This window comes from Pimephales promelas, chromosome 20, assembly GCF_988280905.1.
Source record: "Pimephales promelas chromosome 20, fPimPro1.hap1.1, whole genome shotgun sequence".
NCBI lineage: Eukaryota > Metazoa > Chordata > Actinopteri > Cypriniformes > Leuciscidae > Pimephales > Pimephales promelas.
Window position 1 is genome coordinate 503,291 of NC_142788.1, and position 22,839 is coordinate 526,129.

At 42.6% G+C, this 22,839-nt stretch overlaps 3 protein-coding genes and 1 pseudogene across 5 annotated transcripts; 2 read left to right on the forward strand and 2 right to left on the reverse strand.

Moving 5' to 3' along the window:
- Positions 1 to 243: 243 nt before the first annotated feature.
- On the reverse strand, positions 244 to 4,408 carry mtg2 (mitochondrial ribosome-associated GTPase 2). Its single transcript, XM_039682427.2, has 6 exons — positions 4,046 to 4,408; positions 3,338 to 3,485; positions 2,569 to 2,684; positions 2,216 to 2,434; positions 1,757 to 1,895; positions 244 to 1,142 (listed from the first exon to the last, which is right to left on the reverse strand). Exons 1-6 carry the CDS (start codon positions 4,157 to 4,159, stop codon positions 784 to 786), a joined length of 1,095 nt encoding a protein of 364 aa, XP_039538361.2. The 5' UTR covers positions 4,160 to 4,408; the 3' UTR covers positions 244 to 783.
- Positions 4,409 to 4,880: 472 nt separating this feature from the next.
- lsm14b (LSM family member 14B) lies at positions 4,881 to 9,206 on the forward strand. 2 transcript variants are annotated; one of them, XM_039682322.2, is made up of 9 exons: positions 4,881 to 5,096; positions 6,116 to 6,279; positions 6,348 to 6,483; positions 6,625 to 6,777; positions 7,642 to 7,728; positions 7,805 to 7,966; positions 8,059 to 8,200; positions 8,268 to 8,436; positions 8,777 to 9,206. In XM_039682322.2, exons 1-8 carry the CDS (start codon positions 4,976 to 4,978, stop codon positions 8,428 to 8,430), a joined length of 1,128 nt encoding a protein of 375 aa, XP_039538256.1. In that variant the 5' UTR covers positions 4,881 to 4,975; the 3' UTR covers positions 8,431 to 8,436; positions 8,777 to 9,206. The 2 variants fall into 2 exon arrangements, with proteins under 2 accessions (XP_039538256.1, XP_039538265.1); XM_039682331.2 differs by having other exon boundaries at positions 4,890 to 5,096; positions 7,651 to 7,728.
- Positions 9,207 to 10,255: 1,049 nt separating this feature from the next.
- Positions 10,256 to 16,369, reverse strand: LOC120458955 (uncharacterized). 2 transcript variants are annotated; one of them, XM_089124492.1, is made up of 3 exons: positions 11,549 to 16,369; positions 11,308 to 11,400; positions 10,256 to 10,766 (listed from the first exon to the last, which is right to left on the reverse strand). In XM_089124492.1, exons 1-3 carry the CDS (start codon positions 11,856 to 11,858, stop codon positions 10,495 to 10,497), a joined length of 675 nt encoding a protein of 224 aa, XP_088980618.1. In that variant the 5' UTR covers positions 11,859 to 16,369; the 3' UTR covers positions 10,256 to 10,494. The 2 variants fall into 2 exon arrangements, 1 of the variants encoding a protein (XP_088980618.1); XR_016148161.1 differs by having other exon boundaries at positions 11,224 to 16,369.
- Positions 16,370 to 19,772: 3,403 nt separating this feature from the next.
- On the forward strand, positions 19,773 to 20,740 carry LOC148970508 (uncharacterized; annotated as a pseudogene).
- The last annotated feature ends 2,099 nt before the right edge of the window (positions 20,741 to 22,839 follow it).

A 22,839-nucleotide genomic window follows, 5' to 3' on the forward strand; every position in this document is an offset into this window, starting at 1 on the left:
TGTTTTGTTAAAGTAGTTTTCAGCAAGCTCACACAGACATTTAAAAAAATCACAGTTGATATAATACTTAATGTAAAGCAAATGAGTCAAATGTAGGATAATTCAGGCATAAGATAAGATGAGGGATGCCTCGTCATTCACCTAAATCTCTCAGGAGGGGCAAATGTTTGGATGATTGATAGGGATAAGGGACGTCCTACTGCGGCCGTCTAGCCACCGCCAAGAAGACGACAATGTAAAGAGTGACATTATGTGCAATTTTAATCAGGTGAATATTTTCTAGAAATAAAAAATTGCAGATAAGGCATATTAATTTTTCATTGATTCTTGCACCCAACAACACAACAAGACGACATTTAATAATGAGAAGAAAAATTTAAGATCCTTATGTGCTGGTTTGTATTTCCAGTTTTCCCTTTGTTCTGCCTCCAGCTAGCGCCGTGACGTAACTGTGACGTCGGCTGGAAATTGGTCTATAGCGGCCGTGCAACAGCCGAGGCGGGGAAATGGTTAAAACACGTTTTATTTCAAACCTCAGTTTATGGCCATACTTTTTTGCAGACTTGTCCAGCAGTGCGAAGTAAAGAGGCGAGAGCCGGCATGAAGAGGATCCGGGTTTGTTCAGAGATGATGAATCCCAGCAGCTCTGCTCTTCATGACGATGCATGTGTAAGACTCGTAACGGCACATGTGTAACCTGCATGGTGTTTAGCTCTCTGATTCTGGTTACAGCCACACGTGTGTGTGTAGAATCGGATGATGGAGGCAGGAGGCACACGCTTGCTACGAGAGCTCGCTGTCGTACATCCGCCGCAGGTGCAGGACCAGCTCTGCGGTGTTTTCCCCGGTCAGTGCAGACACCGGGATGACCGTGAGCGGGACGCGGCTCCTCAGGGCCTCCAGGCTCCTCCTGGCCCCCGGCAGGTCCATCTTGTTGGCCACGACGGCGTGCGGTCTGTGGGAGAGCTGAGGGCTGTACTGGTCGAGCTCGAAGCTCAGCTGCTGGAGCTGAACCCAGGGCTCCGCACACGACATGTCCAGCACATACAGCAGGACACGGCAGCGCTCGATGTGCCGCAGGAAAGACACACCCAGCCCACGGTTCAGATGAGCTCCAGGGATCAGCCCGGGAATATCCGCCACTGCAGTAGATTGAGAGAGAGAGAGAGAGAGCTTTAACAGGAGATCTGCACTGTCGGCAAGTCTGGCAGATTGAGTGGATTTAGGCAAAATTTTGAATGTTTACAACTCATATGCCCCTCCCCCACTATCAACGAATACCCTCCGACAGAGTTCGTGCTCGAGTGCGTGCGCACCAGGTTATCTGTGAACGCGCCCGTCTCATCAGCATCCATCAACACCATGGATTATTTGGAGGTATGCTGCCCTGGCTAATCTACCAATATATTGCAATTGCTAACGTCATTCATACTGTAAATGAGCTTACTTGGTCCGCCATCACTCTTCCTTACTGCACGAACTTCAGGCGTGTGCATGTGATTGTAACGTGCGCGAGGGGTGGCGTGTGCCCAATCTGTGATTGACAGTCAGATCCCACACCCCCCTGCGCTGATTGCACCCGATGATCCGGGAGCGCAGGAGTTTTGCAAAACAAATAACATGCTCCAGGTGGAGTTAGAAGCTCAGGTTTTTTTCTAAAACCAGTTTATTTATGTTGTTCTGTCGGATTATAGTGTCGATTTCACTGAATATGATCAAAAAAATGTTGCCGACGGCAGCTTTAAAGCACACACACCTGCCACCTGCTCGTGGTCTCTGTACTGGACGATGCCCACGTGAGGTTTGAGAGTGGTGAAGGGGTACGGGGCCACAGCCGGCCGGGCGTTAGAGATCGCTCGCAGGAGAGAGGACTTGCCTGCGTTTGGAAAGCCGACCTGCTCAGAGAACAGAAACAATCAACAGGCAGGGTTGGGAGGGTTACTTTTACAATATATTCCAGTACAGTTAAAAAATGGTTCATAAAAAAGTATTCAGTAACTTAATCCAAGCACCACATTATTAAAGTAATGCAATCTGATTACTTTTGGATTCCTTTAAAGGTCACATATGTAAATAAAGTTAAGCATCAAAGTACTTTATTTAACAATTCATTCAAAATAGAAACAATTAAAACTATGCAATGGTGTCTTATTTCACACCGCGTATATACATACTATATATATATATGAAAGGCAATAGAGGCGTGTGCTCTGACCAGTGCGGCGTGAGCCATGGTGCGCAGCTCCAGCTGAACCTCTCGCTCCTGGCCCTTCTCTCCCGCCATAGCCGTCATCGGCGCCCGGTTCTCGTTCGACAGGAAGAAGCGGTTCCCCTTCCCACCGGCCCCTCCGTACGCCAGGGTGAACATCTGCTCGTGGAAAGAGAGGTCCGCCAGCAACTCACCCGCTTCCTTCACAGCCGTGCCCAGAGGAACCTGCGGCGAACAGAGTCATGTGACGAGAGCTGCTCGTTAACCCTGCGGCGAACAGAGTCATGTGACGAGAGCTGTCCGGTAACCCTGCGGCGAACAGAGTCATGTGACGAGAGTGTGTTCGGGAGGAAACTCACTGAGATGTAGGTGGGTCTGCCATTGCGTCCGTAGCAGTTTTTACTGCTTCCTGCCACTCCGTCATGCCCGCGGTACACTGTTGACACGGAGGACAGGGACTTCAGCTGCCGGTCCACTGCGAATGAGAGTGACGGAGTATTCAAACCTTTTGCTATGGCATTCAGAAGTTTTGTTCAGACACACCCCATTTCCCAGGATTGCTACTTAAATATTGCTACTTAATTGCCTGAAATTTGAAGGAATATTCGCTGTGGCTATAACACTGTTCTACTAGCTTTTTTTCTTTTTACAAAATAACCAAGGTACTTCAACAAAAACCTTTAATTTTGATCGTTGTATTTTCCACAAAATAGGGAACCACAAGCATTGCAGCACAAAAGAAAGCTTTACAACTAAAATTTGCGGCTTACACTTGAACACATTCATAGTCATTACGTTTGACGGTGTACTGTGGCAAGCTTTCTGTTTGATTTGTGCGATGATTGGGCTATGCGTATTATAGGCAGTTAAAGGCACATTATGATTTATGGTTTGTTAGGCTTGAATGAACAACTACTCGTCGCCTACAAAAATCTTTAGTCGAGGGCAGCCCTAGAAACCGCAAAAGCTACGATTATTTTCCATGCGCAGCTCGTGGCGTACGGCTCTGTGATCAGTAGTAAACTCTGCTCCATCTGAAAGCACTTTGAGTTTGAGTCACAACACGCGTCAAACATCTTTCCAAACATGAGCCGCATTAATGAACCTCTTGTTCATTTAGTCACGTACCTCTGATGATGACGTCTCCTCCGGCTCCTCCGTCCCCCCCGTCCGGACCCCCCCACTCCTTCCAGGGCTCACTGTGGAAGCTGGAGGCTCCGTCACCCCCCCGCCCCGCCGCCACCTTCACCCTGCGCTGGTCCACGAAATACCGGGTCTGAGGAGGAACAGGGGAGATGTAACGTGTGTGTGTGTGTGTGTGTGTGTGTTGCCTTGTCTAAAACACCCACACTTGCGGCCACCTGAGACCGCGTACACGCGACAGGAAGAAAGGGAGCAAGACTGTCACATGTCTTAAAAATGCTCTTAACGCACACTAAACCCACACCGCTTCTGAGAGTATCCCATCATGCATTGTGCTCGGGAACTCAAGAGCCCCAAAATCGTGAGATGTCGATCAAACATTCTGTAATTTGAATTAGTTATATATATATATATATATATAAAACGTTTTATAGTAAAACGCAGCCACAGGCAACCAGCAGCGACAAAGTTGCTTGTAGTGTGAACAGGACTTTACACACACACACACACACACACACACACACACAGTCAGTCTCTCTCTCTGTCTTAAGTTACACACACACACACACACACACACACAATCTCTCTCTCTCTCTGTCTCTCTCTCTCTCTCTCCCACACACACACACACAGTCAGTCAGTCAGTCAGTCAGTCTCAGTCTCTCTCTCTCACTCACTCTCTCACTCACTCACCAGCTTCTTCTCCGACAGCGGGACTGTCTTGTGTTTGTGTGCTCGCTGTTTCAGCGCTTCACACACACTCCTGCCGCACATGCGCACGAGCTTCAGGTTGTTCTCGAACAGCATGCCAGTTTCAGAGGTGATGTTATTCTAATCTCAAACGTGTTACGCTGCCAATGTTTGCGGCTTAAAAAAGCTGAAGGTACGATGAGTGCTTGATCTAACCACCATGTCACGTTAAATAACACTTAACGGTTTATATAAAACAATCTTAACCATTAATACAAAGCAATATTAATCACAGCCGCAAAAGAACTGAAATGACAGTCAGTCTTCTTCCTCGTCGTCTTCTTCTTCAGCAAGTCAGCTGTTGCCCATTCCCGCCACCTACTGGAGTGGACCGTGAAGCATTGATGTGCTTACAATTATATTAATATACAATTTTCTGTTAAAATATATATTTTAGATAAGTTTGTCATAGTTTAAAAAAACGTTATTTAGTTTATTAAAATGATTTCATGTTTATTTAGAAACTTAAAAAAACACTATCCAATAATAGCCTATTTATATAGTCTATTATTTAGGCTATTATATTATTAAATAGGCTATTATATTTTCTCTCTCTCCTACATCTGTTTATTTCTCAAAAAGTTGACTTTTCATGATGTTTTGTGATATAATAATAAAAACAGCCCTTATATTTCTCCACAAAGTGCGCTGTATTGTTCTGCAGGTGTGTGATCAGTGATCGGTGTGTGTGATCAGTGGTGTGTGATTATGATCGGTGTGTGAGATGCGGCGCAGGTGCGGCAGGTCAGCCGAGGGCGGGAGAGACTCTCTATAAATCACACTGACCATGTCTACTCTCTTACTACAGTAACAGCTCGTCATGCTGCAGGTGTTCGCTTGATTCAGTCTGTGTTTGAGTGTGTATCTGACGCCATGAGCAGCGGCACTCCTTACATCGGCAGTAAGATCAGTCTGATCTCCAAAGCGCAGATTCGCTATGAGGGAATATTATACACTATCGACACTGATAACTCGACCGTGGCCCTGGCGAAAGGTGAGTGTGGAGATAACACACGCACACACATCTGCTCATCTAACAGAATCCCCTTGTCAAACTGTTAAACTTTTATCAATTTTTAAAGGAATTCATTAATTTGTCCAACATGTAGTTATACTTTAAAAAAACGAATTTTGAGCCCATTCTCTTCAATTGTATCAAATAAACAGTTTTTAAACCATAATAACTTGTTATTTGACTAAAACAATTTTAGATTGCTTAATTCATCTGCTACAGCAAGAAGATGATTTATCAAAACTCAAACGGTAAATATGCTGTGTATTTTATTTATCATGAATAGTAGAGATTTTTTTAAGGACAAGGAGCTAATATTTCTGTTTTAGCTGTAAACGCTAGTTCTATTATGTGAAGCATAGCAACTAGCCTAATCTTTCCTACCAGCTCATTACTAGGAGGCTTCTATTAACTGCTAACGTTAGCTAGCATCTGCTCTGGGTAGGTAACCGTAACACCAAACCATAACGGTATTTTTAAAACTGACGCTGAGTGTTAACGCATTATATTACAATTGTTAATGACACACAATGTACAGGCTACAAAAACTATCTGCCAACAGTAGCAAAAAATCGTGTGCATTTTCCACGTCTGTTTTTGGTTTTTACCATATCACGTGAACGCACCATACATCCTTCGGGAGCAGGGCTGGGAAACACTGCATTAACTAACTCGAACCTCTTCAGTCTTTCAGTCTGTTCTGAACAGTCAAGCTAAAACCTAATTGCGCACGTGATCAAACGTAATAAAAGCTCCTTTATAGTTTGCTAACTCTGGGTAACCCTGCACTCCCAGTCCTGTAACTGCTTCTGTTGACGTCTGGTTGGATTTGAGCTCCAGTGTTCGTGACTATTTTGTACTACATGGTTTTATTTGACTATAGCGGTGTCTGAAACCGCTCCCTGTCCACCATAGGGATGAGTGAATGAGTGTTTCAGACACCGCTCATGACCGGCCTGCAGGTCCCGTTAGCTTCAGCAGCTGCTGTGTGTGTTTGTCAGTGAGGTCTTTCGGCACCGAGGGGCGACCGACGGACCGGCCTGTGCCCCCGAGGGACGAGGTGTTTGAGTACATCATCTTCAGGGGAAGTGACATCAAGGACATCACGGTGTGTGAGCCTCTGAAGATCCACCACAGTCTTCCTCAGGACCCTGCTATCGTTCAGGTGTGTGTAACTCCAGTCACGTGTCCTCGGCTCGTTCAGACGCAGCGCTGATTGTTTCCTCTCGTTAGTCATCAGTCGGGACGTCGTCCACTCACTACGGGTCGCAGGGCGGATACAGTCCCTACCGAAACATGCTACCCTCTTACAGCCAGCTGGCGGCCAACTCCCTCCTCAACCAGCAGTACGCAGCGGCCCTGGGCCTCGGTGAGTGTGTGTGCCTCAAACAGCAGTACACAACAGCCCTGAGACAGACTGTGTGTGTGTGAGGCTCAGGTTTGCATGGTGTCCTGGTGCGGAGGGGTCCTATGGTGGAGTATGCGGTTCAGACTGTGTTTTGTGGCTCAGGTTTGCATGGTGTCCCGGTGCGGAGGGGTCCTATGGTGGAGCAGGCGGTTCAGACTGTGCCAGCAGAGAAAGCCCCACTGAAGGGTTTGAGCGGAGCAGGAGAGACGGGCCGAGCGCAGCGGGGCGGTCGGGCAGCGCAGAGAGCCTTCAGCAGTGAGTCCTACACACACACACACACACACCCCGAGCTCTCAGCTGGGTAACCCTGACATGGTCAAAACATTCCTCTCAGCTGGGTATTTATATTTTATGTTGTGATTTCTTGTGTGTGATTCCTGATGGGATACGCTTGGCCTCAAACAGTGCTGAAGTGCGAATAGAGTTTGGCTTTAGTGTTGAGGGCCGGACCCAGTCCACTGAGAGCACTGTGGTCGTTCGGCTTCTGGTTTCATCCGCTTCCAGCGGTTTACTTCCACAACAGTCTTATGCTGCCTGATATTGCGACTGTTTTACCTTAATGCATTAATGTGCTTTTGCACAGTTTCTTGGTTTATTGCACTGTTCTCATTTCCCTATAGCGGCTAATTAATCTGGAGTCACGCATTCACAGAAAACCTCTTGCTTCTGCATTGCAAAATGAGGTGATGCACACTTGCACACATTAAACCCAGACTATCTGTAGAGCAGTACTTGAGGCTAAGCGTGTCCCTTCATTTGTCACGTGATTTCATGACCCGCCTTGGGAAGACTTTCCAGTGCAAGTTAAATTTAATTGGCTGCTATGTATGACTTGGTCAAGTGTTTATATTCAGATTATATGCATTTTGTAAAGTGTTTACAAATGAAACACCACAATCAGGCACTGGTTAAGTGTCCATTTGAGTAAACTAGTCTTAAAACGCTTGTGGTCTTCATGCCCACTTGAACACTTTGAACAAACTCTGAACTTCACTGGTCCACTTCATGACGTATTTCCAGAGGCTGCAGGTGTGTATTGCTACGAATGGTTGACTTGACCTGCTCTTTAGTAAACGTGCGTATGCGAGTTTCAAAAAGATGTGTGTTCCTTCCTCTGAGGTAATTCAGCTGCACAGCAAGGTGTCTTGAAGGGACAGAGTCAAGCTAATGACGAGAATAAGCCTCCAACTAGTAGGAGGAAACCAGGTGAAGACACTTCTTTGTTCTTTAATGACAGCGTTTGTTGATGTAGACTACCTTGTGAACATGAGGTGTCTTGTAGGACCTCGAAGGTCCAGGAACCGTGGTCGAGGGCAAATCCTTGTAGGGAACACGAAGCCCAGCACCCTGCAGTTCGAATCGGACTTCGATTTTGAAACCGCAAATGCTCAGTTCAATAAAGACGACGTGGAGAAGGAGATTGAAGACCAGCTCAATGTTGAAGGTATTTCCCCTGCACAGGCCCTTGAACGTCTCTTAAATCCACCCTGCAGAATTCGCCTTTCTTTATTCCTGTTAGTGTATTTGCTTTGTCAGAGCCAAAAGTGACCCCGGAGGAAAGCGATAAAGATCAGGATAAGCCTGAGAATGCCATTAAAGAGGATCTGCTCGGGCCGAAGTGCTTCTACAATAAAGCAAAGTGCTTCTTTGACAACATCTCGTCCGAGCTCAAGTCGAGGTATGACCCGTCCACTTCTGTTTAGCAGGAGCTCTGCTTGTCAGTGAGTTTGTTTCTTCTCCCCCAGACGCACCACATGGGCTGAGGAAAGGAAGCTGAACGTGGAGACCTTTGGGGTGCCGGGCCGGTATCTGAGAGGCCGTGGGTTTCGGGGGAGCTACCGAGGGCGTCGGGGCCGAGGGGCGGTGCAGCGTCCCCTTCCACAGAGAGTAGGCAGCGGACGACTGTGACCCGAAGTGAGTCAATCCTGCTCGCTCCACTCCATCTGACCGAGTATGCCATTGGAGGAATGATGTTTCTTTGGTTCCTATGAACACGTTAGGATGTTCTCTCTTTACAGGCTTAAGTCAGTCTCAATTGACCCCATTTACTTTGTCAACACACATTTCTTCTTTCAATAGTCTGAGATTAAAGTGCCCGTGTTTATCTGAGAAGTACTCAACCTTTTCACCAACCACTCTGTTCTTTATGGATGAATCAAATTCCACCCGCAGTGTCCGTTTAATGTTGATTGTAAGTGAATGTCTAATTCTATGGATTTAATCTTGCTCTTTTATTCATACCTCTTTCCTCCAGATGCGTTTTGCTTTCCTCTGGGTGACTTGGTCTTGTCTACGAGTTTGATTTCCAGTGGCTAATATTGCTTGAATTTTCTCCAAACAACCACTGGTTGTAGAAAAAAAAATGGCTGCATTGATTACTTTTAATTTGACATTAAAAAGGCCTTTTTCCTTTTGTTTCTTGTATGTGAAGAACCCTGTTTCTTAACCATGTAAATGCACCTAAATCTACCTGGGATTTTTTGCATTTGATTTGGGATAGCACTTTTATTTGTATGTATGGCCAGTTTTGGTTGTACAAAAATATGCATTTAAATGGAGTAGATAAACTTCAGTCTATGGTATGTGATCCCCAGTAATTCTTATTTATTATAATTGTTTTTCTTTTTGTAAAATTGTAAGGGGACCTTGTTGATGTACTTGTTAATAAATATGAGAAATGAAAATTTGGAGTCTGTATGCTTGATCAAGAGGTATGGTGGTACCCATGTTTTGTGAATTCTGGGAGTATTTTCTATGTATAAATAACACCTCAGTATAGTTTTTATAGTTGGTATAGGTTTTATAGTATAGTTATTAATGCACAATTTGTGGTGCAAATATTTGCACATGAAAAGTTTAAGACATTACACCGTTTAATAATGGTAGGCAAATAGTCAGTACCAGTATCTGCTTATTACCAGTTATTGCCTTGGCATAGAGTAACTGTCCAAGATGTTAAATTTGACTGTCAGTGTGACATTTGCTTGGCTTGATAAACAATGTAAACGCAGTGCCTATTTGCTAACTATAGGTCTACACAAGTAGCTGCAGAGTTGCTCTTTTGTGTGGGCCTATAATTGATGTAGCATTATTTGTTGCAATATGATTTTGTATTTGTAAGTAATCTAATTTATGTTTCTGTGGAAACTGCCCCACTCTAATTTCTAAAAGAGTTTACATAGAGTTGTTCAGTAAAATATAAATTGTCAAGAGTGGATCTTTCACACCACAATAACTCCATTTAAAACTGGCACACTTCAAATGTTAAGTTGTTCTAAGACAGGAACGGGTGTGGTTCAAAATTCATGGATGACTTCGATGAAAGGTTTTGATCCAATTCAAATGTTGACCACTGTGTATTTTGTGTATATGCTGGTGTGTGGTGAGCGCACTGGTACTGTGGCTGCCATCGCATCATCTAAGTGGATGCTGTACACTGGTGGTAGTGAGGAGAGATTCCCTGATATGATTGTAAAACACTTTGGGTGTACAGTAGTACATATGAAAGTGCTATATAAATGCCTCATTCATTCGTATTGTTTTTGCCAGTGAAAAAAATCCAAAGATGCCCATGGTGTAAACCACTGGTAGACCGTTTCACATCATTCGTTGTATTGCATTAGACTAGTCTAGGAAAGACGAAATGGCTATAAAGTCAGTCACTTGCTTCGTTCCTGTTCCTGAACAAATTAGCCCTTATTATTCAGTGACGCTAATGACTACTAATGTGTAAGTAAATAACTGAACATGAACATGACATGAAACTCCATGTCATGAACTGCTCAGAGACACAGGAGTTGAGGATCAAAATGCAATAGTTTATTTTAGGGTAATCCAAAAAAAAAAAAAGAATTTCAAAACAGGCAAACAGTACATACAATAATAGAGTCCAGGGCAGAGGGAAAACAGAGAAATACAAAGGGACTGGGCATAAAGTCAAAACCCATGAATATGAAAAATCAAAGACAGCATTCAGAAATGCAGTGGAGACACATACAAGACTTCTGCAATGACTGAATGAATAAGGAGGAAAGGAGGAACAGGAGAAAGGGAGAGACGCCCGGTGAAGAGAAAGGACACGCTGGACAGTGCGTGTGGGGAAAGGGGAGTTTTGAAGTGCTCGTGCTGGATACAAGCTTTCTTTGGAAAATCGCTGGGGTGTGGAGATCGCCCATTTGAGTTTGCTGGATCAGAGTGATCCTCTGTGGGAAGACTGCTGGACTGAGCTATTGACTGGATCTGTGCTGTGGAAGGAGAGAGAAAAGAAGATAAGTGAAGTGATTTTCTTCTTATGAACATTTTAACCGCTTGAAGAGGATACAGTGAATGTGGATCTAACTGTTGGAGGAGCTATGTGTTTCAAAGCTAGTGCAACAAACTGAGTGAGGCCTCTGATCAGCCCTATCGTGTGAGTGAATTGCAGTGCTTTTGCCTTATTGATGCACAAGGATTTATGGCTGTGGAATTGAAGTGAACACAAGTGTGATGTGTCTTTGCTGAGAAGAGGGACAGCTTTGCTGTGGATTCCGTACTCCTCTCCGTCCATCCGAATCCTGTGAAAAGAGAAACTGTTCTGCTGTGAATCTGAGAGAACCAGTTATGCTGTTGAATCCTCACTTGTCTTCTGTCAGCCTGGGTCCTGAGAAGAGGGCCAGCTTTGCTGTGAATCTGAGAGAACCAGTTATGCTGTTGAATCCTCACCTGTCTTCTGTCGGCCTGGCTCCTGAGAAGAGGGCCAGCTTTGCTGTGAATCTGAGAGAACCAGTTATGCTGTTGAATCCTCACCTGTCTTCTGTCGGCCTGGCTCCTGAGAAGAGGGACAGCTTTGCTGTGGATTCCGTACTCCTCTCCGTCCATCCGAATCCTGGAAAAGAGAAACTGTTCTGCTGTGAATTCGAGAGAACCAGTCCAGCTGTGAATCCTCACCTGCTCTGTCCACCCGAGTTCTGAGAAGAGCCAGCTATATTGCTGAAACTTCGTTTTAACTTAATTTATTCAATAAAGACTCTGTGCTTTTCTAACTTACTTTGCCTCTGTGTCCTCTGTGGTGTTGGCTCCTCGTGGTGGTACGCGTGTGTCGGGGGGTTGGGACGGCCGGTCATCTGGCGTCCGGCCTCTCCGACCCGTGACATATAGACAAAGTTAAGGGAAAATAAGAAACATCTGAAACTAATCAGAGATAATGCGTCCAGGCAAAAGATTCTGGGAAATGTAGTTAATGGTGGAATGACAATGTCCTGGGGAGGAGTGCCCTCTGGTTGATTTCCTGGGCACTCCAGCTGTTGATCGATACATAGATCAAAGGAGCGGCTTCCAGATGTTCCAAACACAACCATACGTCAAGGAGGGAGGTGGAGTGGAGGAGGACCAGGGGGTAGGACGGAGGGCCAGGTCCGTGGAGTGGAACCAGGACTAGAGGCAGGCCACATCCACACAAAGCCAGAGCTTACCCTATCCAATGTTTTTTTTTTCTTCTGAAAAAAATTCCATAAACACGGTGTCTCCTCAATAAATATCTGCGTACACACGAAACCACTGAAAACCACGTCTCGTATACATGCCAGACCAGTAAGTGGCGCTATAATTCTCCACAGAGATACACTAAAAACAGAGAAGAAGACTTAGTGTGCTTTCACACCTGCCTCATTTAGTTTTGTTCAATAGCTCTAGAGTTCGTTGTCCCACTTGGTGCGGTTCGTTTGGGCAGATGTGAATGCAGCAATCACACTCGGGTTGGGCACCAAAAGCGGATGTGGTCAAGGTACGCTTTCAAACGAACTCTGGAGCAGTTTGTTTGTGATGAGAACATGATCTGACCTCGAACAGAGAACTGAGAGCTGCCAAAGAACTGAGTATGTTTGGACAAAACCAGCTGCCGTAGTCAAGACTAAGTTTGTTGACAGTTTGCACAGACAAATTTTTAAGTTGTTAGGAGCTGTGGAGCCTCATAGAATCTCATAGGTCCCAATTTTCACAAACTCTAAGAACAGCAAAATCTTCGCTTTGTTTAGCAAACAGCTCAGGGAAAGGGGGTTACATTACATAAGCTGTGTCCCAATGTGAAGGCTGCATCCTTCGAAAGGCCACGGACTGCGAAGGATGCAGCCTATTCCTCCTTCGAAGGATGCACCATGTAGCCTTCGTGGAATTTCCTAATTGTGCAACCAGGTGTTCCCGATTACCGCTCCTGGCGCCAAGTGTGAGAGTGCAGCTGCCATCCTGACCTAATTTGATAAAATTGAGTAAACAGCTATGGAGACAAAATTGACTATTGCAATTTTTTGTTTTATATTTTATTGGAGGACATCAGAGCAGGGGCGTGTAGACAGAATTTTATTTTTGGGGGATAAATAAATAAACATCCATTTCTTCTGCTCATCCAGGGCCGGGTCACTAAGCAGAGATGCCCAGACTTCCCTTTCCCTAGACACTTTCTCCAGCTCTTCTGGGGGGACACCGAGGCATTTCCAGGCCAGCCGGGAGACATAGTCTCTCCAGCGTGTCCTATGTCTTCCCCGGGGCCTCCGCCCAGTAGGACGTGCCCGGAACACCTCCCCAGGGAGGTGTCCAGGAGGCATCCGGAACAGATGCCCGAGTCACCTCAGCTGACCCCTCTCGATGTGGAGGAGCAGCAGCTCTACTCTGAGATCCTCCAGAGGGACCGAGCTTCTCACCCTATCTCTAAGGAATCACCCAGCCACCCTGCGGAGAAAGCTCATTTCGGCCGCCTGTATCCGGGATCTGTCTGTCAATCTCCCGTTCCATCCTTCCCTCACTCGTGAACCAAACTCCAAGATACTTAATCTCCTCCATTTGAGGAAGGATTTCTCCACCAACCTGAAGTGAGCAAGCCACCCTTTTCCGACTGAGGACCATGGCCTCGGATTTGGAGGTGCTGATTCTCATCCCAGCTGCTTCACACTCGGCTGCAAACCGTCCCAGTGCATGCTGAAGGTCCTGGTGTGAAGGGGCCAACATGACAACATCATCCGCAAAGAGCAGAGATCAAATCGTGTGGTCCCCAAACCTGAAACCCCCTGGCTGCGCCTAAAAATTCTGTCCATAAAAATTATGAACAGAACCGGTGACAAAGGCCAGCCCTGCCGGAGTCCAACATGCACCGGGAAGAAGTCTGAATTGCTACCGGCAATGCGAACCAAGCTCCTGCTTCGGTCATACAGGGACCGGACAGCCCTTAGCAAAGGACCCCGGACCCCATATTCCCGGAGCACCCTCCACAGGCCGCCTTGGGGGACACAGTCGAGTGCCCTCTCCAAATCCACAAAATAACCTTTCTTTAAACTCCTGTTAGTGCTCAATAAAAACTTTTTTGGATATATGACATAAATGAAGTCAGTCTGGTTAGTAATAAGTGAAGCTGGTAATGCTGTTTGTGGAGTTGTTTAATTCTCCTCTGCTGAGATCTTGAGAGATTTAGGCTGCTTTCAAACTTGCCTCATTTTGTTCGGTTGAATCGCACTAGAGTTCATTTTCCCTCTTGGCACAGTTCGTTTGGGCAGGTGTGAATGTAGCAATCCCATTCGGGCGTACACCAAAAGCGGACCAAACAAGCATACTGAGACCCTTGGTAGGCTTTCAAATGAACTCTGGAGCAGTTTGTTTGTGGTAAGAGCGTGATCCGACCTCGGACAGACCCAACTGCCAAAGAACTGCGCATTTTTGGACTAAACCAGCTGCTGTAGTCAAACAAAATGATTATTAATATTGTCAATAGCACTCCCTTTAAGCCATGACTGACTTGCCGCGTTCTGCAATCTCACTCTTTTCATGAACACTGAAGTTGTCCGCACTGCATAGTTAATCTCTCATTTATATCACGTCTAGACTTTGTTGTTTATGAGGGGATTTGCGAAAGGATAAAGCTTGTGCTGATTCTGAACATACATTGTGAGCGAATTCTCCGCATGTATGCCATATTTTCCTCCTCTTTGTTTACTTCCGGGAGTTCTGTTGGAATTTTCCCACACGTTAATTCAGCAACTAAATGGATTGTTAGTCACATACTTGTATTAATGACAACCCCTTGAATTGTGTTATTTATTGATTGATTCAAGATGAAAATCAGGCCAGGTTCAAGAGGCTTGTGCAAACATTCACTGACCCCCTGACAGAAGTGTATCTGCTGTTTTTCCAAGCAACCATACCAACTTTCACTTCTTTCAACTTGCTTCTTCGGGGAGAGCAGTCGCCAATATTTTTGTTGCATGATGAGGTGGGATTGGATTTTGCTCTTTTTTCCATTCTGTGTTTCTTGCTGATATCTGCAGGGATCTTCAAAAATAGGTTTTACCTACTATTTTTGTAAACATCTGCTATAGATGGTGAAATTTGTACGCAAGCTATGTTCCAAGTTTATGGTTGCAGCAGCTCTGCAGGGCCATGAGCCTTGTGAAATTGCCTTTAAAGAGAAGGCAAACCATTTACCAGGTTAGTGTTTGACTATTATTAGGATCAAACACTGTGATTTGTGATATTTAGCCTTGTACCTAGCCTTTTGCCACTTCGTGAGTGGAAACATAGTAAGGTTTGTGGTAGTCCTTCCATTAACCGTGAGCTTCTGGTTGGATTTCTTGCCCTATGTGTCTAGCTGATATTGCCGCATCAGCATGTTAAACCATTTATGTTAACCTGATATGCTGTATCTGTAACAGGAAGAAAGTTGCACATTGGGTTCACAACCAGGGCTTAACTCAACAGATTACTCAACGAGGGTGACATCACATCACAGCAGGTGGATTCATTCCATGATTACATGTGCTGTGGACTATGCACTTAAGAAGCTGCCACTGGAAGAGCCACTGATCAAACATTCAAAATTCGTAGATATATGGCAGAAGGCTGAAAGTGACATCAAAGATGTTCTGTACTTTGTTGAAAGGTTAGTTTTTCCTCTAATTATTGCCTATCATCATAGCTAAAATACCCTGTGCTTTATGATGAGGTGTGCTCACTCCTAAACTGCACATGAGCTATTCTTATGTGGCTTTTTCTCAAAGATGCATATGAATTGCTGCTGGTTGATGACAATATACCTAAAACGTAGCAACTTGCAACTGTACTTTCATAAATAGGTTTCCCCATCTCCTCCCATACCATGGGCCAGAAGAGCATGACCTTCTAGGTGAGGCGTTTTTAAATTATCAGACCATGCAAATGATATCCCTGCAGCAGGACGAGACTGAAATGGAAAGTTAAACATAAGGTAAACACTTTTTTTGTCTTTCCCTTTGACGGGTGTGGCTTGGCTACATCTGTTGCATGCATACACTATGTCATGCATATTGAAAATTATGATTTTTTTTATCTGAACTGATTTTTTTTATCTGAACTTTGTTAATGGAGCAACCTGAAGTAAACTTGCAGTATTAATCAATAAAAAAAATCAAAGTATGTTTTTCCATTGTGTTCTTGGTGCACAGGTGAGAGGAGCCAAATTTGAGAATTTGAGATGCTTGCTGCTGTCGCCAAGCTGGTCCTGGTGTTGTCCCATGCAAACGCAGATGCTGAGAGGGTGTTTTCACTTGTGGGACTGAACAAAACCAAGAGAAGAAGCACCCTATCATTGCATGGCACCTGGTCATTAATAATGACCGTAAAGATGGCCAATCTGGAGCCCCCCTCAGATATCATCAAGGCCTCTAAGAAGGCCACAGGCCATTATAACCATTCCCACAGATCATAGACAAGGACTTAACCCAGCTTCTGATCTGCTTCTAAAACTAATCTACATCTGATTATGCCTAATTTTTTGTTATTTTTGTAATTCAAAATGTATGTAAATATCTGTTAATAAATATTTGTTGCAGTGCTAAATAATGATGTAGCCTAATTCATGATTTATTTATTTATTTATTTGTATTTTTTTTACAAATTATTGTTATTTTGCAGATTCTGAAAGCTGCACATAGCTGCGGATATTGATAAAATAGGATAAAAATGGAACTAGGCAGAATATTAGAATATTATAGGCAGAATATTATTAAAATATTCCATATTTTACTACATTTAAATTTAAACATTTTTTTTTAATTATTTTGTTTTCATAATTTTACATGGCCTGTAAATCACAATTTTTTAATTCTCTGAAAATGTACACGTTTTCGATGATCAAGTAGCAATAGTATGAGTGCAATTATGAAGGCACTGTCCCCGACTGGAAGAGGACGTAACACCAAAGTTGAATTTAAAAATGTTTCTTTCTTTCTTTCTTTCTTTCTTTTCTGAGTTTATGAAGTTAAAGTCATTTTAGGTTTTATCACGATGGGTTAAAGGCTTAACTTCAAGCACAGTTTCCACCACTTTTGAAGAGAAAATTGACTCAGATATTTCTATTGCTATTCTATTAATAATAAATAAACTCTAGCAAAACATAGTGCTAATTTTGATTAGTGTAGGCAAGATTTTAACTGGCAATCAAATAAATAAATAAAAGTTACACGGACATACCCCGTCCCTAAAATTTTGACGTCAAGTGCCACTTTACCAGCCATTTGTTGAAAGTGCATCGGCATCTGATCTGATCGATCTGATATGGAGACGCAACAGCAAAACAGCGATTTAATAGAAAACAACAAACAACCTACAGTAGCCATATTTGATAGAGTGTTTAATGCATTGCAACGTGCCAGACGCGAATTAATGGATTCAAACACAGCTGATACGAACATTTTAACTGCAACCAGAACACTCTTCAGGAGGAGGCGAAGAAACCAAGTTCAAGGTAGCTAACGTTAACGTTAGCCTAAGTTACTTTTGTGAGTATGGATGCATTTTATTTGAATAGTGACTAACTTACATCGAAAAGGCGATTTAAAGCCTTTTTCGATGTAGTCACTATTCAAAGTTCATCCAGACTTAGTTAGTTAAAAGAATAAACTTAGTTAGAATAAATTAGGAGTAAGTTACGTTAGGCCTAAAGGGTAAAAGGCGTAACGTTACAAGCTGATGAAGCATTATGAGTAGTAACAGTTACTTGTTTAAGCTGATAACATTAACAACACATTTGGCAGATTGAAAATATTTTAAGATAAGTTAAATCTGCGAGTAGTTTGAGAGTAGAAACGTCGACTCATTTTGGCGGGCTTTATTTTAGCTAACGCACTTATCGACAAAATGTCTGTTCAAAATGGCCCCCTATTTTCCACATTCAGTCACTGGTTTAATTTACTTCTTTAAGTGGACTATTAGTCTATTTAATGATTTAGACTAGGTGGCGATTTCGGATACAGCTGGGCCTTTAAATACACAAAGACTATAATAATATGAATGCAATTTCTCTCTGCAATGTTCAAACGTCCCCCTTCTAAGTAAAAAAAGAGCCCATCAGGACGTCGTCGCGTCACTGCAGGTGTCGTTTAGCTCCTCCGGTGAAACTGTAGGTACACAGGCTGCGTTTTAGTCCACTTTTAGACACACACACACACACACACACACTTACAACTTTCCTATGCACTTCCCCTAGGGTGAATCCCTGCCTTCATGAGGGAAGTTTATATGGGCAGACCGATTTATATGGGAAGACTCGGTCGATTTTGACTGAGGGAGCGAGTCTACTTCAGGCAGCTCCACACGTGACCGTTACGTAACTGCAACGTAATCTGGTGACCAAACTTTCATCGTGGCAACGTAACCAGTTTTGTCGTGGCAACCGGAAAAGTGAAATTCCCAGATCCGTTGTCACAACGTAACTTTGTAACGTCATCAGTAAGTAACTGCGACGTTGTGGCAACGTTGTGGATCAATAGTCGTGTGTTGGTCAATTTAGTTTTAATTAATATGGGCGGACAAGCAGTGGTCTAATTTAACTTGTCCTTAAAGGCCCAAAACTATTTTGGAGACTGTTCAATGGCATACGAAAGACTGACGGACTCAGTATTTGGTTAATTCATTTCATTTACTATAGAACAAAGCACAAACAACAGCAAAAACAGTGTGCAAACAGGTTTATTAACATTTAAATGAAGGTTTGATATGAATAGAATTAAAATAATGTAAGAAATGTAATGTAAAAAAAAAATAAAAATAATGGTTTTCTATTTTAATATACTTTAAAATATAATTTAATCCTATGATGCAAAGCTGAATTTTCAGAATCATCAATCCAGTCTTCAGTGTAACATGATAAAATATTATACACAGGAATACATTACACTACTATATATTCACATGTTATAATATTTGTTTTTTGTTGTTGTTTTTTGTCAAATAAATGTAAGCTTTATAAGCAGAATATAGACTTCTTCCAAAAAAAATAAAAATAGTAACGTTTCCAAACTTTTGACCGGTACTGTTTATGATTTTATCAACCCGATCTCGCGAAGTCGTACGAATTCGATGAATGATTAAAAAGTGGCTAATTCGTAACAATTCATACGACCTCATTCGTACGAATTAATACGATTTTGCTAAATCGTACATATTTTACGAATTGGCCAATTCGTATGAATTCGTACGAATGACCTACCCCTTACCCCGCCCCTAAAACTAACCATCACGTGGGTTTAGACAAATCGACGAATTAGTACGAGTGAGGTCGTACGAATTAGTACGAATTAGCCACTTTTTAATCATGCGTCGAATTTGTACGAATTGGTCGTGAGCTAGTGTTGGATTTTATACAAAATAAATAGTAGTAAATAAGACTGACACTTTATTATATCTAGTAATATTGAAGCAAAACAGAGTCCCTATAACAGAGCAATTTGTAGATTTTAGTCTTCGAGAAAATGTTTTTTCCCTTTCTCTCTCACAAACACATCAGTTACACCTTTTATAATTATTCATTGCAGGTGCATATATCCATATATTCTTAATTTAAGAGCATGTGTTCAATAATTCTATTTTCATACTTTTTGTCAGTGGTTCATAATATTACTTGTGTAAGTAAATGATTAATAAACTATTTAAATGTACATTCATACACCTTATTCAGACATATAGTAATAGTTACCTAGTGTGTTAATAAATGCTTTATTAACATGTATTTATAATGTAATTCAGGGTTAATTCGGGTAGTTATATAGCATTTAGTAGTGGTCAGTTAACTGTGTTTGTGAACTCATCTAAAGTGAGGACTATTCATGCCTTGTAAAGCATTCACAAAGGAGATTTAAAGTCTGTTAAATATTTATGTGTTCTGTATCACTGTGTTGTGCTTGTTTCATTTTTCTATGTAGAAGATAATGTGCCTTTAAATCGCCTCTGTAAATCCTTTAATGAAATTAAATTGCATGGATGTGAGCGTTGTCGGTCAGTGGACACATCATTTGAGGGAGGGGTTGTCCACTTAAATACAGTGTCTTGTGAGAAACTCACTGCAGATAAATAAGTTGGCACAACTGAAATGTGCAATGCCTGCAGAGTTTACAGGCAGCAAAGATCTCTGACCAAACTTGATTCCTGGAAAGCAACAGAACTACGACATTTTCTGCTGTATACAGGACCACTTGTGTTGCAGGATGTTCTGTCTCAAGATCATTATCATCACTTCCTGTCATTAACAATTGGTATGTCTATTCTCTAGGATGATGATGATGCCAGAAGACAACACTAGCTGGGACATGCCCAAAACCTGCTGGAACACTTTGTGGATACCTGTTCTGAACTCTATGGGGAAACTTTCCCAAAATACAACATCCACTCCATCAAACACATTGCTGATGATGTTTATAACTTGAATGTGCTGTCCTGCTTTCCGTTTGAGAACCACCTGCAGTCCATAAAAACGATTACAAATAGCAAATATCCAGACGCCCAGGTCACTGAAAGTTTGGCTGAAAAGGCAAATACACACGAACACATGAGGCATTCTAGGCGCAAACCGTACTCCATATCAGACAAATAAGGAACCAAATCACTGCTTCCTGTTGGAGACTGAGCAAATTGTGTTTGTGAGGGAAAAGCGTCAAGATGCAATATTGGTTGTGGATGTTATCGACCCAAAGGTCACAAAGCAGCTGTTTTATCTACCTCAAGTCAAAGCTGATTAACATCATATATGTGATGGACAATGACCATAGCAGAGCAAAGAGGAAGCTTCTGGAGGCAAAGGATCTGCAAAAGAAGGCAGTGTGTTTCCCTCATGCACAGGGATTTGCCATATTCCCGCTCCTGTATGTCTTTAAGATGAACTGAAACTTGGTCCTGTCTTGTCAGTTAACTTTTCTGGGTGAGAATATTGCCAACGTCAATTAACCCTCGGGGGTCGGCAATGACGCTGGCGTGATTTTGATTTTACATATGATTTCGATCCTATTTAAGTGTAATTTTTTAATGTGTATACTCACAATAAAAACTCACATTAAATGTTCTGCTTTTTGCCAAATAAAGAAAAATAAACATGATGCGAGTTCTGCTTTCTTTCTGTCAGTGAAGTCCATTCTGAAACACGTCCGAAAATGAACTGTAACTTGGCGACTACTCAGTCAAAGAGGCAAACAGACACACAGACACGAAGCTTGAATTCTCTTCTTTTAAATGAAGTATATTATAGGTGAGGGAAAAAATCGATTCTTTGATGCATCACGATGCGGACGTGGACGATCCTGAAGCACACCTCCCGCTCCCCCCCTACACATTTTACCTCAGTAATACAACTAAATACAAATACATTCATTTAGGAATTTAATAAAATAATTTCATTACATGTAACTAGTCACACTCAAACACTCAACCCTGCATACATTTTGTTGTAAAAATGTATACTGTATATATAAAAACAAATGTCCACCTCAATTTTTTTCCCTAATGATTTTCTAAAGTAACTGGGAAATGGAGACATCTTCCATTATGTTCCACAAAATTACAATTACAATAAATCAAACTTAATTGTTTGTTCTGTGACTAGAGCTTTTAACATTCATTGCTGGGGGAAAACATTTCCTGTTAATGTAACCTGTACAAGTAGTTATATCATTTAGTTATATCAAACTAACATAATTTAACAGAATGACTCGACAATGTCAACGGAAAAAATTGTTGGTTGCGTTCCTAGGATTTTGTCCAGTTTGTCGGACGATGGACATTTTTCTTTCTCTTCTCCTGAATTTCCTACGGAAGCCCTGAACCACAACATAAAAAAAAAAAAAAATAAAATAAAATCTAGCTTTTCAAGATTAAAGTCGAAACACTAAGATAATTCGGTCTTCCGTAGAAGTTTGTGCATTTATAACAGTGCGCGTCCACTGGCTCAGAGCATGTTTGTATAATGAAATGCACGTGTGAAGTCGAACTGCCATGGATCAACACAAAATAGTAGCTTTTTAATTTTATCTGGGCTTTCAACAAAATTCTACACAGGTGCTAGTGGCAGTGTATTTGAGGTGTTGCGCTCGTCTAAGCAACACTATCTGGGTCGAGAACACAACAGTGAGCGTTCGGTCTCCCTCTTCACCGTAAATACTGTACGTTCTGGATACATTTTAAGTGCATCGTTCTGTATCCAATCATTTGGCCGGATCCTGTGATATAATAACCACTAATGGTGAAGGAGAGATTGTCTGACATGATTATGAAAGTGCTATATAATCCATCCATCCAGTCTGAAAAGTGTTTTCAGGGTTAGTTAAAGTCTATTACGGCGCAGTATATTTTAACGTCCTATAATGGTAGCCTAATGCTGGTAGATTGGCACTAGGGCTGGGACAACAGGTTAACGTCATCAATTACGTTGACGCAAAAAATACGTCAACATCCGGCTACTACTATCCAGTGCCGGATATTAGTAGCAACCATAGACAGTAAAAGAAATGTAGCAACACGAGTGGCTCCTCAGACTATCAGAAGTGCAAGGCGATACGCACTCGTTCACACAACTCACATAAAATGTGCGTCAGTATCAAGTTCTCTTTCGGGCTTGAACGAACATAACACACACAAATTATGCCAAACTGTCCGTTTTGTCGAGTGTCCTCATAAGAGCAGTCTTAAATGAGTAAAGTATTTTATTTTAAAGAGTAAATTACTCACTCAGACCCGGCGCCAGGAAGATTATTATACCGGCAGCTTTATAATCACGAATGCACTCCGCTATCTCCGGCGGACGGCTTATTCGCGCAAAAGGAAAAAATGTGACGAAGCGCAGAGAAATGCAGCGACCTATGTGGCGTTTTGGTTGTTCATTTTATACGTGCAATTCACACGAGCTCTAAGCGCGCGCGAGCCTGCTGCAAGTATGCGCTTATAGCTGTTAAAGGGTTAGTTCACCCCAAAATGAGGAGAATACTTTTTGTGCGGAAATAAAACAAAAATAACGACTTTATTCGACTATTCCTTTCCTTCCTTGTAGGCCTGAGACGA